Raw genomic sequence first — 17119 nt, 5'->3', positions numbered from 1 at the left:
AAGAGAACATATCTATCTATATACAAGGACTGTAATCTGAATCCCTAATATTGTTTTTCCATCCACGTCTGCATTAGAAACAACACCAACCATACACAGTTTAAAAAAGGCACACATTTTTCCATTGTCTGGTCAATGCTCAATGTTTGTTTATGATTTAGTAAACAGAATGTAGTTGTAAGAATAAAGATGTTTAAAGTCACATGTTGGTGTAGATGTTGTTTTGTGTTGGAAATGAACAGAGATGTGATCTACTCCAACTTCAGAGTCACTGTTCAACTCAAACAATGGATTTGGTCGTGCTTTTTTAGGAATAACAGAAGTGAATTGTCCCGTTACCGCCATAGGTTACAGCCCATAATGCATTGGTCATCTTACTCAAAAGGCAATCTGAGAGGATATTCTGCGGACAGAGACAAACCTGCAGCTTTCCACTCACATGACGGCCTCCGTCAGTTCAAACAGTAAAACAAATGAACAATCAAGCAATGTTTTCCATGGGTGGTACTCACTTTGTCGAGCTTGGATTCCAACTCACACACATCCCCCTCCACTTCCTCTATGGTCGCTCTGTGGGGGAAGAAGAAAAGAATTTGAAATCAAGTGTAAACATGAGTCAATACTATCGACTTCGCTGACCCAGAGAAGCATTCACACGCTTAAAGATGAGGGAAAAGAGACACTGCTGGGGAATCCTAAATAGAAGAAAATTAACTCCCTATGTACCACTTTGGTTGACAGTCTTTGCAACATTATTACCTTTCTACCATTTGTCATGTGTCCTGCGTTCAGTGCACAAAGTAAACATGCTTATTTCACAAGCTAAGACCTTTAATGTTTGAGTCAATACTTTTAAATAGAAGGGAAGCATTGAACAGCGCACACATATAAAGAATTAGAAGAGCATATTATAACTGACATCATATAAGGATTACCTGATGTATGACATCATGCTCTATGATTATTGGACTCATATTTGCTTGACTGTTCTATATTTGTCATCATCTTAACCAGGGGGGAGTTCAAGCTAGATGGAACAATTCTAATTCACCAACAAGCCCATATTGTACAACTGTAGCCTCTGAAAACGACATGATATTGTACACTTCCACCGTTCTGACACAGCCAGGCTCAGAAACACACACCATGAGAGGCAGCCAAACTGAGAGCTGCCATTTTGGGTAATGCCACTTGGAGTTAAGTCTGGCAGTCTGCCCCTCAAAATGTGACAAGGCACAGCTCGGTTCTCCACAGGATCAACAGCCTACGAGCACACGAGCGCCACGACTAAAAAACCTCGCCGCAGCAGAGGCTTGCTGAATGAATCAGAAGTCATTTTTGATAGAAATCTATGCAGTTTAACTTGTTATTGTAACCTTACATTATTGTCTGACAGATGGCTTTACTACTGTACACAGGACGACTGCAGCAGAAGTGACACATGGAGGTCGATGGAGAGCGCAAACCTCTGCCAGATCCTCTATCAATGTTAACGAAAGTGAAAATATATCCGCCCCCTGATTCGGATCAGCTCCAAAAGAAACGATGGGTTCTTCATTGGCTCATGCAGCATAAACCCTTTCATCAAGTTTCATGGATCTGTCTAGTGTTGTTTCCGTAATCCGTCTGACAAGCAAACAAACCAAAAAACATGACTTTCTTGGCGTAGGTTATTTTTTTTAAAGTCCAATCATTATTAATCATGTTATGAAGGAGATACTTTTGTTATTTACCTGACTCGAGGATACGACAGCAGGAAAGGCGCTTTATATCCTACAGCTAAGATGTGGCTTCAAGTTGATGCATGTTCCACATTTGCAAAAGTTTAGCAATAATAAAAAAAGCTAAAAGTTAAGTTCACATTCCAAAATGGCAACACCGGAGTAGTAAACATTGACAGGTGTAGCTGGAGCATTCTGTGCCTTTTTGTTAATTTATCGTAAAACTGATTGTCCAGATCTCTTGCCCTGTGGATGTACATGTATCTTTTTCTACATGTCATATAGGACTGTGAACGTGTGTGTGTCAGTATAGAGCCAAGGGATTAAGAGTGACACGTGCAGTGGCAGCGGGTGGCATTCCCCAAACCCCCTCAAGCTGTTTGTTCTTCCATGTGGCGTCACTCTGACAGCTGCCAACATCTGCTCGCTGTCAGGGGAACGAGGCGACTGAGCGCTTTTGGCAAGTGATGCACAATCAAGGTTTCCTGTGTACATGTGCAGAATACCATTACTGTATCTACTGTATACAATCTGCTTTAATAATGATACTTATATATACTTAATCTAACGCATTGTGTTGGTGTGCTTTGTGATATACGTATATATTTCTTTAATCATGCATCAACCCAGAAAAATAAGTAGTACTGGCCACTAAACTTATACTGCTAAAAGGATGAACTGTATGTCATAAATAATGTACTCACCTTTTGTCCGCAATACATTCAAACATATACTTCAAGACCATAAACTTGCATCAGTTCAATCAAGTTTCTATACATCTTCTCTACCAATTCATTAAACTTAGTCTACTAGCACAGCTTGCAACATGGGAACAGTGTCACCGAGCATCGGTGCAGTGACATTTTGTTAACCCAAAACATAGTGGATAGAAGGACTTAAGTACACCAGTAGGGCAAACAGGGGCAAAAGCAATAAAGAGCTTGTCCCTTTCACACAGACATTAATCCTGGTCAAAAGCTCATTTTAAAAGCCCCGTTTGCTTTTGAGAGATGCTTCAGGCAAAGTTCATTTCTTTTATGAATAACCCAGATAATGACTTTGGCTGCTGATGGCCTCTGGTGTCTGACTTTTTTGGAAGACGAGTGTTGAGCTCTTCTTATATTTTTCTATACTCACACACTAGGCATGTTGCAGGCAGCAGCCAGAGGAAAGGGCTTAGGCTTTCAGAGAGCAGCAAGTCCCAGATTAGTCATTACTGGAAGATTTGGGGGGAAATGACTCCGATTCTCTTCCCACACAAAGGCCACCTCAATAACACGTTTACTAATCTATCAACATCTATTGTAAAGTTATTACCAAGTTCTGAATACATGTCAGGCAGGTCTGTGTTTTTAAATCTTGGGTTACTCTTCATTCTTTCAACAACACCTATGTCCTTTATGAAAGACTTTGACCTCATGTGTTCAGGTGTAGCTGCTCAGAGGCGAACAGGAGGGCACCTTTAAAGAGAAGCTCTCAGATGTGAATGTGTAAAACTGAGTGACTGAAGGCGGCATAGTCATGACTCATGAACAAAGTCAGACACACCCTTTCCCTGAAATACTAATGGTTTAAAAAAAATCATACTTGGAAAACCAACTCGATTGTCTGTCAGTCGCTCTCTGGCTTTCGATGCAACCACGAGAACATGACTGGTTCTTTCTAATCTCGTAACTTGAGCTTGCAGGGTGAACTTGTGAAAGCGCTGACAGAGGATAATAAAAGGGAGGGGCGCCGGCGAATAGAAAATCTGGGCCATTGCCTCACAGCTCTGACCTTGGAGCAAGTCCAGTCTGAGTCTGGATAATGAGCAGCAGAAAAAGAGTGAGAGAGATTGAGAGATACACACTTCTAATTCTAACACACACGGCTCTCCTTAGTTGGAAAGTATGTGGTGACTTCTAGAAAACATGGCGTTCGTATACAACAAAAAGACATTTAAAGAAGACACACGCGAAGGACTGCAGTGAAACACCAGTGGTCTTCAGCCTGGGAATTCAACTAATATTAATAAACTGACTGCAAACTAACAATCTTTTCAAAGCTAGCCTCTGTCCAGCTGAGTAGTTAGTTTCAGTTTAGCCCCAAAGAGGGCCAAATCATTTCTGTGGGCTTGTAGCATTGTGCAGTGAATCGACAGACACATGAAGACCAAAGTACACGGATAACAAGCAGCTGTATCTTGAAGTTTGAACTATCAAAGAGCCCCGTTATCGTATCTGCTGCTAAGGTTTATAAACAAAAACAATGACTTTGAATAAAGTAAATCAGGGCATAACATCTAAGGTGAATGCTTTGACTCAAAGATGATTTAAATCACATGTCTGCATTTCTTTGAGAAGCCAATATTAACAGTAATTCATGTATTAAACGTAATCAATGACTGTTCATTATCGAGTCCTCTCCCGAATATTTTCATTGTTTGGTCGATAAAAGGTAGTAAAATAGTGAAAATGTTCACCCTAGTTTCTAAAATGTCAAGGTACAATGTCTTTAAATGTCTGTGAAACTGAAAAATGTTCAATTGAATAGTTCAAACAGATCTAATGTTAAGCGTAAAGACAAATAAATAGATTTGAAAAAGCATGGACTAATGAAAAAAGGTAGGAGTCTGCTAAGGAGCATGAGAAAGTATCTTCATACTCTATTATCTTTAAGTCTGAAAGCCCTCCAAAACTACAAGATTCATTTAGCTATCATATCTTTTCCAAACCTAGTACTAAATAAGTCAAAGACTAAACAGAGGGGGGTTTCTTTTCTTAGAAGGTTGAGACACCCTTCTCTATGAAAACAGTGGCGTTGTCTCAACATTGCATTATGGCGTCAATAATCTCTCCAGCACACATTGAGTGATAAAGTGGACTGGTGATAAGCACGATGCAGGTATTACCCTCTCAGTGCAAAGACAGTTTTACCAAACATCTGACGCGTGGTGTGCTCAAACTAAAAAGCAGCAGATGTAATCAGTCTAACATCTCATCGTATTGAAGTAAAGCAGACAACAGATCAAATGTGCCGTGCGGGGCTCCCTTCATTCCAAGGGTTTGTTCTATGCATTTCATTTATTGACATTACTTCATAGGATAAGCTGTTTAAATGTGTCAGTTTGTACTGCCCCACGCAAACATGTACATTTTAGCTTTAAACTCCAAGTCATTAACTCATTTCTAGCCCGCTCTCCTAATGAATGTACAGTCAAACTACTTATATGAAATAACTAGAACACCTATGGCGCGTTTCCACTGCAGCGGGTAGCTCGCTTTAACCGTGCCGAGCCGTGCGGGGCCCGTTTTTGGTTGCGTTTCCACTTGGCCTAGTTTTGGCCCGGGGCTACTTTTTCACCTTTTTTCTGGCCCGACTCATGCGGCTTTCACACCAGCGCTTTCCCCTTTCTAGCTCCGAGCGGGAGCTTTTCTGGTTCAGCTCCGGTTTCCCTTTTCTGCTCCCGCTCTGTTCACACCGCCCAGAGCTGCTGCTGCTGCGTCATGACGTCACCGTTTACGTGCCTGCTTCATAAAATCCAAACCGCGGAAATCCCTCACATCGACAACAACAACAATGGCCGATTGTATTGAAGCGCTGTTCGCTTTGGTTATCCTCTTACGAAACGACATGGAAGTCATCGGACGACTTTACAAGGGACGACTTTACTTGGAACTTTACAAACATCACATGCGAAATGCAAGACTTCTTTGTGGTCTTCAGCATCAACGACGAATCTGCCCCTGCCCCCGCCTCGACGTAAGAGAGACGTAAGCGACGCCGCCTCTTAGCTCCGAAGCTCTTGCCTCTAGACCGACAATTTTTTGGAGCTGGAAGTGAACCGGATTCCGGAGCTAAGAGGCGGCGCCTCTGCGGTGTGAACAGGAAAAACCGGTACTTTTCAGGCTCCAGCTCCGAGCCGGAGCTGAAAACGCGTTGGTGTGAAAGGGGCATTAATCGTGGTTCTAGGGCCAGGAACAACCAGGCTGAGTCGGGCTGAGTATGCTAAACTAGAGAGAGAATCGCTGGCAAGGCGGCTACAACTACAACAAGATGAACATATTTGACCGTGAATTAATTGTAATACACGTTTCAAAATGATGCCGAAGTAACAACATACTGATACCGGTTAGTAAAAACCATGAATTAATGCTTTGACAAGTCTGCAGACAGACGGCAGGCGAAAAACCCTTTTAAAATGCGTGTTTTCTAAATGTAGCTTGGCTAAGCTAACGTTATAAATGCTCCGACCGTCCACACTCACAACAACGGCCTATACAGACATAAATAAACCAGCGACTGTATTCGCCATGACACAGGCAGTCTGTGGTTTGTACTTGTTTAACTTTTGTCAAGTTTCTGAACAGATATGAAGAGCTGTGAGCTCTGAGTGCTAAGAGCTAACGGCTGTGTTGTTTTTCTGGGGCTCTCATTGAAGATGACGTCACGGCTCCGCCTACACTGCGTTACTATAGTAACTGCCCCAGTTCCTAAACTGTAATGGAAACGCAGCATTAAAATGAGCCGGGCCTAATAAGGCCTAACCAAACCGAGCGAGGCCGAGCGAGGCCTGCAGTGGAAACGCGCCATTAGTGTTAGGTGAGCAGCCTTAATAGTACTTGCTATGACTACACTGTATGGTGTTATTCATTCAGTAAAGACAGATCTTATTATGCCCCACATCTCTTTATCTTGTCAATCTTTAACTAGCTTTTTCACTAAATGTAACCATATGAAAAAGGGAACTGAGACGTCCTAAGTGCCGTTTGGGTGTGAGGGTGAAGCTGGGGCTAAATAAAGACAGACGTGTGGTAAAAGGAGACTACAGTTCATGAAAGGAGGAAGGAAAAAAGGCTGCATGTTGACCACATCAGTGAGAAAGAGGCCGATTCAGCATCACTGAGGGAATGTTTGCTCCTGTTTCTCTCCGAGTGGACAAATATCACGCAAAGCAACTCTAATCCAGGGTATCCACTAAAAGACATCCACGGTGTATTTATGTCCAGAAGAGAAGACAGTTTTGGATTATATGGTAAATACGATTAAAATGCAATGTTAAAAGCTGTTTTAAATGAGTAATATGACAGTATACCCACACCTTATCATGCTTCCTCATTTAGGTTATCACCCGTGTGACTGTGAAGCCCATCGAAAGCTTTCCACATGATGATGGCAGCTTAAGTTTCTTATCAGCTTTGGAGGTTTACATAGTTTACATGTTGTAAAAACTGTTAAAAATGTGACATTGTTCAATTGTGGGAGTCCAAAACAAAAAATAAGCCTATTCAATTATACAAAACATTGAAAAGAAGTAGATTTGAGAAGCTATAAAAAGCGTGATTAAATACAATATGATTTTAATTAAAATCATAAACCAAAAAAGAACATTTTATAGTCACTGTTTGAGTCCACAATACTACCTTAAATTGTGGCGGGTAGACAAGGCGCCAACACACACAGGGTTTCCCAGGAATCCACTAAATCTGTACGTGTCTTTTATTGGATATACCCTGAGTAAACATCTACAAAACACTGTGCTATTTTAGTAGTGGGTGACTAAAGTTCTTATACTGCCAAAGATCCAGGCAACATTAAAAACAAAGACTGCCTATGTTGCAAATGTATTATCTTTTCAATTTACACACGGCATCTATTGCACGTCTGTCCGTCCTGGGAGAGGGATCCCTCCTCTGTTGCTCTCCCTGAGGTTTCTCCCATTTTTCCCTTTAAACTGTGGGTTTTCTTCGGAAGTTTTTCCTTGTACGATGTGAGGGTCTAAGGACAGAGGGTGTCATATTGTCATACTGATATTTTGTACAAACTGTAAAGTCCACTGAGACAAATGTAACATTTGTGATATTGGGCTATATAAATAAACATTGATTGATTGATTGATTGACAAACAAAGCCTTGGAACCTTGCTGAGCAACTCTCCCTCCACGGAGACACCTAATTCTTTCGCAGTGATTCAGTGGCCATGAACCAAAACAAAGCGTGCCTCTCTCTGGCTCTGAGGCTGTGTGCACTCGAACCCACTTGAACAGGTTTGTCACTCACGCTGCCAACACAAGAGACTGCGGTACAGACCTCAGCACTTCAAAGACATAAGCTGACACTCCAACACCATCTGCTCTTCACATATTTTCCTATCCTCCAATGGATATGTCCTGATCATAGACTGTATATATAAAGGTCCTGATGCAGATGTTCAACAGGGTTGGCTGGTTTGACTGAAACTCTGCTTCCATGGTTCAATAACTGCCTTTTCCTTCTTTTGTCTAAACGTATACATTAATTAATCTAGATAATAATTAACACATTAACCCATAATGAGGATAACTGTCAAAATACATGTACTGCCCCGGTGCTTAATAAAGTAATTGGATGTCAACATTGACTAATGCCATATTTCTTTTTCCCTACATAACACAGCTTTAAACTTCAGTTAGCTCAAAGCAGGCTTACTTCTAAATGAGTATAACTAATCCTATTTAGATATGTCTGACAGTTGAAAAGCCCCTCATAACAACTTTCCTTTGATGTTTTCTAATTATATGCCACATTTCCACAGCTAGCTACTGCTTAGTGTCCAGTGGTGTTATTTCAACTCTTCATTTCTCTGGAGCTTATGCCTTTAACAATGTTTTAATGTGTAAAAAATATAACAAATGGGTTTAATTGTCATGTATGTCTCTCATGACTGAACTAAGTTGTTTCCACTCTACTGAAATGACAGTAGTGTTGGTGGTCAACTATTCAACACTTCTGTTAGTGTGGATGGAAAAGTGAAGAATGGGGTGAGCTTCAGTGCTGTGACGTAGATCCTGTAATTGTTAGAGAGCGGAGCAGTGGTGATGATATGGAGGGGGGGGGGGGGTCCCACTGTGATAAAAACCCTCCATTAGACGCAGAAGATTCAACAACAACATCAACAAGATGAGGTCATTACCTAAAGATAAACAGTTACACAGGCTCTTGGGAAAGTCTACGTGTAATGAGAAAACATTTAGGCCTATCTTGAGTTCACTGCTCATCCTCCGCCCTGCTAGGTATTACATAAGCTCTAGGAAGGAAGCGACAGTCATAACTACAGCATTGACCTAATATACTGTAACACTGAGGAGTGATAGTCAATAACAGGAGTAACAACCTTTGACAGCAATAAACTGGGGGGGCAACTAACTGTTATTCGCATTGTCGGGCAACCTTTTTCTCAATTAAGTCATTTATTGTTTGGGTTAAAATGTCAGAGGTTGGTGAAAATCTTTGGTGAAAGACTGTAAAGGTGAACATTACCACTTTTAAAGTGGTTTGAATAAGGAAACTGTCTGTGCCGACACAGCGAGAGCTTTATTAGCTGTCAATTTTGTTTATTAATAACCAATAAAAAAACAAACGGCAACAAATCAACATGCCAACGAGCCTTTGTTCCCCTGTGAAACTAATCGGGGAGTATGGTGGTACGATCGCCCTCGTCAGACTCTGGGTTCTGTATCAGAGAGACCACCAGAGATCAGTCTCTACAGCTGCCGTCAGAGACTTTAAGGGCAACTGCAACCGGGGCTGTTGGACCAATGACGTCACACCATGGCTCTCTGCTGAGCTCAGAATCAGCTAAACCAATCGGGGGCGAGCTCTCATGTCATCATGATTAAGGAGCTAGTGAAGACAGGGAGAGAAGCTGCTGCTAATTGCAGAAATGAGCTCACTTCTGGGTACTTCTTGTCTAGTATTACGTATCAAAACATTAGTCTTATTCTTATGAAGTTTCTTTTTAAATGTCTTGGTGTGGTGCTTACTTTTGTGGGCTCATTGTGAATCAAATATTGAAACATTTCAGCTCTATTAAGAAAATCTAATTGTGACGATAATGTGGAGTTGATCATTGCTTCTTTCATACAATATTTAAATGTCATGTGAATTGAATGACTAAGCGGGCTAAGGCAAAGAATAGAACAGTGTTCAATTCAGAAAATGACATCACTTACTGTGAAGCATCCTTTAAAGCCAAGCAAAGACAACACTTAATATAACCGTATCCAAAATGTAAGACGATATCTAGTTTTATATCATATTATCCATTTAATATCAATATATAGCCCAAGATTTGATCAACAATTGTTGTTCTTAAAATACAAACAACATACTGCTAACTCAATACATGTTTTGCCTCTTTTTGGATCTTGCAAGAAAGAGAGGCATATTAAAAATGTAAAATATGTATCCCTACACATGTGAGGAGAAAGCCATGGCCTCTGGAGGGAATGTTCTACTCTCATAGTTGAAGAGGAGCCAGGAAAGAGTCTAACTCTCAAGTGGAAAGTAGGCTAGCAGGGTTTACTGCCAAAAAGACATGATGTGTTTCACGAGTGCATCTCTCCTCCGGGCTGAAAGCGTGGTTTATCACTAAAGACAGCTTCCCAACTTAAATGAGGATGAGAGCAACAACAACAAAAGAAAAGTGGGGTGTGCCAAATTACTACTTGAAAACAACCCTCTCCACATTTGGGGGCTCCATATTCCCTGGCACACATTTAAAAGCAAACACCAAAATGGAAACAGATGTTGAGCGAGTGAGAGCTGCTCCGTGTTTTCATCCATTCTCTCCCCTTATGTCCTCGTCTCCGGCCAAACATAACAAGTGGGGGATGGAAAAATAAGTGCGAAACAACGGTGGTCAAGGTTGAAAACGGTGCGGTGAAAATCTCTGATCGGTCCCAACCTGACAGGAGCTACAGGAGACGTTGGCAGATGATTCTGGTAAAGGACAAAGGGCACTCAAAGCTTAGATAAAGACTCCAGGTTGCAGAGGATTATGGGTAGTGGCTTCCCATCACACCAACATGATAAAAGATTGGAGATCCTTCATTTAGATTTGTAAGTGGTGCACAAGTCCAATGTATGTTATCATTAAAGGCAGAGCATGTTCCCAAGTCTGAATCAGATGACAGGTTTCTCTCTCATGTAACTTGATATGTAGTTTAAACTGAGTTAGAATGCTGTACTGAAGCAAGTGTGGTTTGCTGAACCATATTTGCGCAAAATAACCTATATTTGGAGGCTAGAGTCAGACATAGTAACTCTGATATATACTTGTTCTTTTTGCTTAAGAGGCCTACGATTGCTTTTGTTGGTCACAATTTCACAAGTACTGACCGATTGGTAATTATGACTTTTAATGTGGTTATTTCATTTGTACAAATTGAACACAAGCCTAAGAAACTAAACTAAGACAGACTCCACTCTGGAGCGGGAACGTTTGGACCTCATCCAACAGAGCAGGAAACATTTTACGAGTAGGAAACTGGAGGATGACGGAATACAATTTGCAGACAAAAGATGAGCTACTGTATACCAAGGCTGTAAGAGAAACTAAACGTTACCAACTAAAAGCTTCCAGCCAGTTCCCTGTCAAACCCAAAGATGTGCAGTTCACTACACAAGACTGAGAAATCAAACACTCTGGAAACTGGAGCCAACATGTAAAATATTTGCTTGAAAAATGACTTAAGAAATTAATTGTTTAACAAAATTGTCAATTATGAATTCAATCAACTCAAGAATAGTGACCTTAATGTTTCAGCTCTAAATGTTTTAAAACAATCTTTAATATCGGTGTCTTTCTGCACATACACTTTTCAAAAAGTTGTCTTTATTCATTTAGTTCATTACAAAACCTGCTGAAAAAATGAATAAGAATAATAAAAGGTGCAACAGATTTTAGAGTTGGCCATTGTTGCCTTCCTAAATATGCAAACAATCGGGGTTCAAGTCTTGTTAAAAAACGATTGATTTTCAAAAAGGAAGTATCGTCTGAAGCCTATTATGAAAGGGTATGAACTAAGGACTCATTTGTATCGGTTAAAGGTCTCAGTTTCAGACTGACAATGTATCCTCCACATCACAGCTTTATTTTTGTTTAACTTTAAACTTTAAACAATCTGCAGTGACTCGTCCTGTTATCAGGAATCCAGCAAAGTGATTATGTAAGAGGAGGAGGAGGAGGAGGATGATGATGATGATGCCAATACTATAAAGATGATGCTAATACTAGAAATAAATACCACACTTTTTACTAGCAACTTTAACTGACCTTGAAGCAGGCCGCTGTGTCTGTAAATGCTTTGGCTAAACTTGGTGTATGACTGTGTTGTGATTGTGTGTTTTTTTTAATTGTCTGTAACTGTAAAACTGTGCTGTTACCATTCTGGGGCCAGGACTCTCTTCAAAAAGAGATGTTTAATCTCAATGAGACCTATTCTGGTCAAATAAAGGTCAAATAAATAAAAAAATACACTGAATATACATGTATAAATGTATAATAATGACTGAGATCGTCATGTCGAAGCAGTCTTCTGAGGGGAGAATGTCACTAGAGTATTATTCAGGCCGAGCAACACGGCTGACTGGGAAGTTTCCCTTTATTCAAACCTCTGAATGTTAACATCTGTTCCTGGTTTTGAGAGAGAGGATGTTGCATCAACAGCCGAGGGAGCGGAGGGAGGAAGGAGGCGCTTTCTCAAATCTCTGGAAAACGCAAAGTGAGTGGGGAGGAAGTTGAGAGCAAACATCCTATTTTACACCGCTTTTAAACTCGACAAATTGAAGAAAAGTGCGAGAGATGGTGTCAGAAGCGCCGATGTTGCCAGGAATAAATCACACCAACGCCCACCACCGGAGAAAACTGCAGAAGAGATACTTTACAAAAAAATTAAGTCCACTGAGACAAATGCAACATGTTGGGCTATATAAATAAACTATGATTATAAAGTCAAAAGTGTTTTACTGTAGGCTTTAAAGAGTGGCAAATGATGAGTACTGGCACAGTCTGTGACTTTATGCTTTCATTTTCATCCACTGTGTATATCACTCACATCATGCTTTAATGCTAAAATGGCTGGGTTCACCTTATAAATGAGACCATTAACTTGTTCATTTTTTGCAGTATTTTACCTAATAATTGTGAAGTTTTCACTTTAAAAAAACAAAAAGCTATAGGATTTAGACTTGTTAAATGATTTCGAATATATACCACCCTCCAAAATCCTTTTATACAGTATAGTTTCGAAGTGTTGGAATATGATATACGGATTATGTTAACATGTGTGAGACTTTGATGGACAATCTTTTCTATCATGGCCCAAACAATTCATTGATTCATCAAAGAAACACCTGACTTGACAATATGTGACATGTGTACATAAATGTAAGTTGCTATTCAAAATCCTGTCCTGCCAATACAAGCTGCCCAGAGTAAATGTATTTCCAGTTGAATAAGAAAGTGTGATACAGTGTGATTTGCTGCAAACAATACAACATTAAAGTCTGAGTGGTTCTGGCACAGTCCCATACTGTATGCATGGCATTTTAAACAATGGCAAATTAAGGCTACTGGCACAGACTGTCACTTCCAGCATTCATTTTTAATATTCATTCCTATCCTTACATAATTCATTTACAGAAAACATAAACCAGGACAGCTTGCCACTGCTCCTATGTGCTTGCACCCCGGTCAGAGAGTTTATGTGTGGTTTCCTACCCCATGCTCCCCGGCTGGCCCCAGCTTTCTTAACAGACAGAAATAGAAAAGTGGCAGCCATCAAACAGCAGGCTAGTTACTGGTGATTAGCTGCAGCTAGCAGGAAGCTAACTGAATACTTTTCCTGTAGGAAAATAAATAAATAACAGGAACTAAAGCCTGGTTGTCAGCACTCACCTGAACCGTGGGGAGTCTTTCAGACATTCCTCGAATTCCACAGTTATCTTCATTTTGCCGCAGTGAGTAAACACGCACACTCTCTGTGATTAAAGACAGTAATCCAGGCTAATTAGCTTGTTGCTAACGTTACTGTACTCCTGACCAGCTGGTTCCTCTCTGTCACTGCTCTGCTAGCCCCAGAGGCTAGCAGCTACGATTAAAAAGTCGCAGCAATGCAACCATAAACGACTGTATGTGAAGGAATGGTTGCCAAAAAAAACGCTACAACAAACTATTTGAGACGCAGCGGTCAGTCCTGAGAGCAGAAAGTGTCCTCCGGTAGCTAGGTCATAGCAGCCAGTGTGGGAGAGCAGCTTTTTTTCAACGCAGATACTACTGACTCACACAGATCGTCTATACTGAGACAAGATGCATCACTGCCCAGAGCATGTGTTGCAGGTTGCAAGGGTTTGTTGTTTATTGGGATTTACAGCAAACATTAACAGAGAGAATGATTGATGAGTGATCAATGGTGAAAGAAGTATTCAGCTGCTTTACTGGAGTAAAAGCAGAGGTGGGCACTTTACTCAAGTTGTACAATTTTGAGATACTTGTACGCCTACTTTAAATGTTATCATTTGTTAGACGCTTTTATCCAAAGCGACTTATTCAGTAGCCGACTGTGGACAATCCCCACAGGAGCAATTTGGGGTGAAGTGTCTTGCCAAGGGACATGCATGCCGATTGCAGTGGGACTCGAACTTGGTAACCCCTGATTAGAAGTCCAGCACTCTATCCACTGAGCCACAGCCGCCCTATGTTATGTTACTTTGCACTTCTACTCCACTACAACTCCGAGGTAAATCGTGTACTTTAACTCCACTATATTTATTTGTATACCTTTAGTTACTTTACAGATTTGTAATAATAATATGAAATATAATCAACACTTCAATAAAACTTTAGTTACACCTGGATTCAAATTCCGAAGCTACCCTGCAGCATACAAAGTAATTGATAACACTTTAATGCATCAATAATTTAAATCAATACATATAATATATACATTACCCTGAAATTGACCTATTTGCATAATAAGTACTTTTACTTTTGGTACTTTGAGTATATGTTGATGCTAATACTTTTCTTTTACTTGAGTAACATTTTGAATGCAGGACTTTTACTTGTAACAGGGTATTCGTACACTCAAGTAAATTATCTGAGTGCTTCTCCCACCTCTGAGTAAAAGTAAGAATACATTATTATCAAAATTAATTACAAGTAAGTCCTGCATTCAACATCGTACTTAAGTTAAAGTACAAACGTATTATCAGCTGAATGTACTTGAAGTAGGCTATAAAAAGTACAATGAATAATTGTGCAGAAAAGTTGTCTTAATGTGTGGATATAACTATAATTATATATGTAACATTTCCAGATAAGATTGTTGCATCAAGTCGCATTTTACTGTTGTAGAGAAACAAAGTTCTGATCTACACATGGTAGGGATTTACAAGCTAATATTTATTTTAGAAGCTGAGTCTAATATTTCCATACTTACTATATTTGTTTTACCTTCTCTAAGGCTAACAAGATAATGTAGAAACTGCTGTCAGTGACATAAATAGTTTTATAGGAAAATTGATAGGCCTACTGCGTAAGTGAAGCTTCTTTATCTATTTGCAGGAAATATGTCAATTTTTAAGGACAAAAACACACGTTCAGGTAGATTTTGAAGCATCAGTTTGGAAATGAACATAGGGTGTCATTTTAAAGAAAAGATAATAAATCCAAATAACAGGAGATAGATTATTAGGAGATAACCCAGAAGAAGGATTGGATTTATGTTCTTTGTAGCATCAATCCTGAAGTCAAATGTAATAGCCTACCTTTTAAGGCCTTTTTAAGACCCTTTCCATAGGCTACATTTTAAGACCTCATCGCCACTTTGAGTTTTAACCGGTTACATTGGTGACACAAGCACATTTAGTAGGCTATTGATTGTCCTTCCTCCTTATCTTCCAACCATTTGGACGCAAACTTGCATTTCCCCTTAACGATGTTGTTTAACAACCGGCGTAAACGGACCTTCGCGCGCTATCAAGCAGTGAGCGCGCGATGTCCTGTTCAGATGACGTCAAATCCAACGGGATGCCATAAATAAACTACAAAGAGTCATACGCAATGATTACATTCAGGCAAACTTTAGAACAGGGGTTCCCAACCCCCGGTCCGCGGACCGATACCGGGCCGCGTAGGTGTTACTGCCTGGCCGCGAAATAGCTGTGAATTTATCGTAATATTTGCAGAATTATAAATATAGGCCTATACAAATATTTTATCATAATGTTTTCAATAATGTTCGCACCTATACCAGTCATATTATTTCATCCAGTAGCCTAGTTAATCTTTCACTAGAAACCCGTTGAAAATGGCTTTTATGATGTTCCGAGGGATTCGGCGGCTCAGCCTGGTAGCCTATCAGCCTCTCGAGCGCACGAGAAAGTTACCGGTGCGCCAAGTAGGAAGAGGAGCGCACAGGAGACAACCGTTTGATTGCAGACTGTTATGTTTATGGGGAAATGGCAGTGCATACATTATTTGAGATATATTTCAAACTCGGACTTCATTTTAAGGACATGTCGGCCAGGGGTGTAGAGCTAGCTTATTTGTTTAAGCACCGGATTGGCAAAACAGGAGAGTAAACCATGTCTGCCTTGATCTATGAATTCATGTCCGGGACTCTCACGGTATCTGCTGCCCGAAGCTGTATTATAGAAGGAAAACCTCCTTCACTTCATGAAATGGCTGCAGCATCAGGAGGCAGCGGGACGTATACTCCGCCTCTGAGAAGTGCAGCACCAGCGGGTAAAGATGTTCATTTTTACGCACCGCCTTCGCTGTGTTTACCTTCATCAGAACAGCGAGTGACTGCAGGCTGCTACGCTGCTACATGTCGCGTGGATACACGTTTCGCAATTATGCCACATCAAGGTGGAACGCTCTTCCCACAACTGTAAAGGAAAGTAAAACTATACTTACCTTCAAAACCTCTCTTAAAGAGCACCTTCGGGGGAGAGCATTGCAAAACTGGCCCCGGTAATGGTACACATCTCAACCTGTCGTTCAATGGACAGCTTCCCCCCCCCCCCATCTATGTATATATACTCGCATTTTAGACTCTGTTACTAACTGTATATCTGTAGACTTGGTATGTCTTAAATGTCCGGTTAGGATGTATTAGAACGAAATCTAAAATGCAAATTGTAAATAAGCAATCTGTATGTAAAAAACCACCTGTATGTAAATTGTAAATAAGCCATCTGTATGTCAAATATGTCTTATATGTCTTAAATGATATGATGAATTGGAAATGGGGGACCCTGATGTAAACAAGACGAAAGTCTTTCTCTGGTCTGCATCCCCTTAACAATTGTATGTTTTGAGCTGTACTGTACTGTACCCAATATACAAGCTGTTAATAAACTTTTCAATCAATCAATCAATCAACCACACACACACCTCTACACACATCTCTATTACACACATCGAACTGCCCGATTACTGCTTTAGAATACAACCTCTTTGGACAATACTTATTGAAAACAAGCTACAAAATATAATACCTTGGAAAATGTCGTTTAATACTTTTTAATACTTTTTAAAGCCTTAATTTTCTCTAAATTGATTTATCAACTTTGAATACTTTTTAAGACCC

General features: G+C 40.3%; 1 protein-coding gene across 5 annotated transcripts in view; it reads right to left on the bottom strand.

The window, feature by feature from the left end:
- LOC117559716 (arf-GAP with coiled-coil, ANK repeat and PH domain-containing protein 2-like) overlaps positions 1-13800 on the bottom strand; it is a 47607-nt gene extending 33807 nt beyond the window's left edge. For all 5 annotated transcript variants that reach the window (XM_034236395.1, XM_034236400.1, XM_034236396.1 and 2 more), the window contains exons 1-2: positions 13420-13800; positions 513-570 (exon numbers count right to left, since the gene is read on the bottom strand). In XM_034236395.1, the coding sequence (XP_034092286.1) occupies positions 513-570; positions 13420-13472 (111 nt within the window). In that variant the 5' untranslated portion in view covers positions 13473-13800. The remainder of the gene's footprint in view (positions 1-512; positions 571-13419) is intronic.
- Positions 13801-17119: the final 3319 nt, after the last annotated feature.

This window comes from Gymnodraco acuticeps, unplaced genomic scaffold, assembly GCF_902827175.1.
Source record: "Gymnodraco acuticeps unplaced genomic scaffold, fGymAcu1.1, whole genome shotgun sequence".
Classification (NCBI taxonomy): Eukaryota; Metazoa; Chordata; class Actinopteri; order Perciformes; family Bathydraconidae; genus Gymnodraco; species Gymnodraco acuticeps.
Note: the sequence above shows the minus strand (reverse complement) of the source record. Positions and strands in the feature narration are given on the sequence as shown.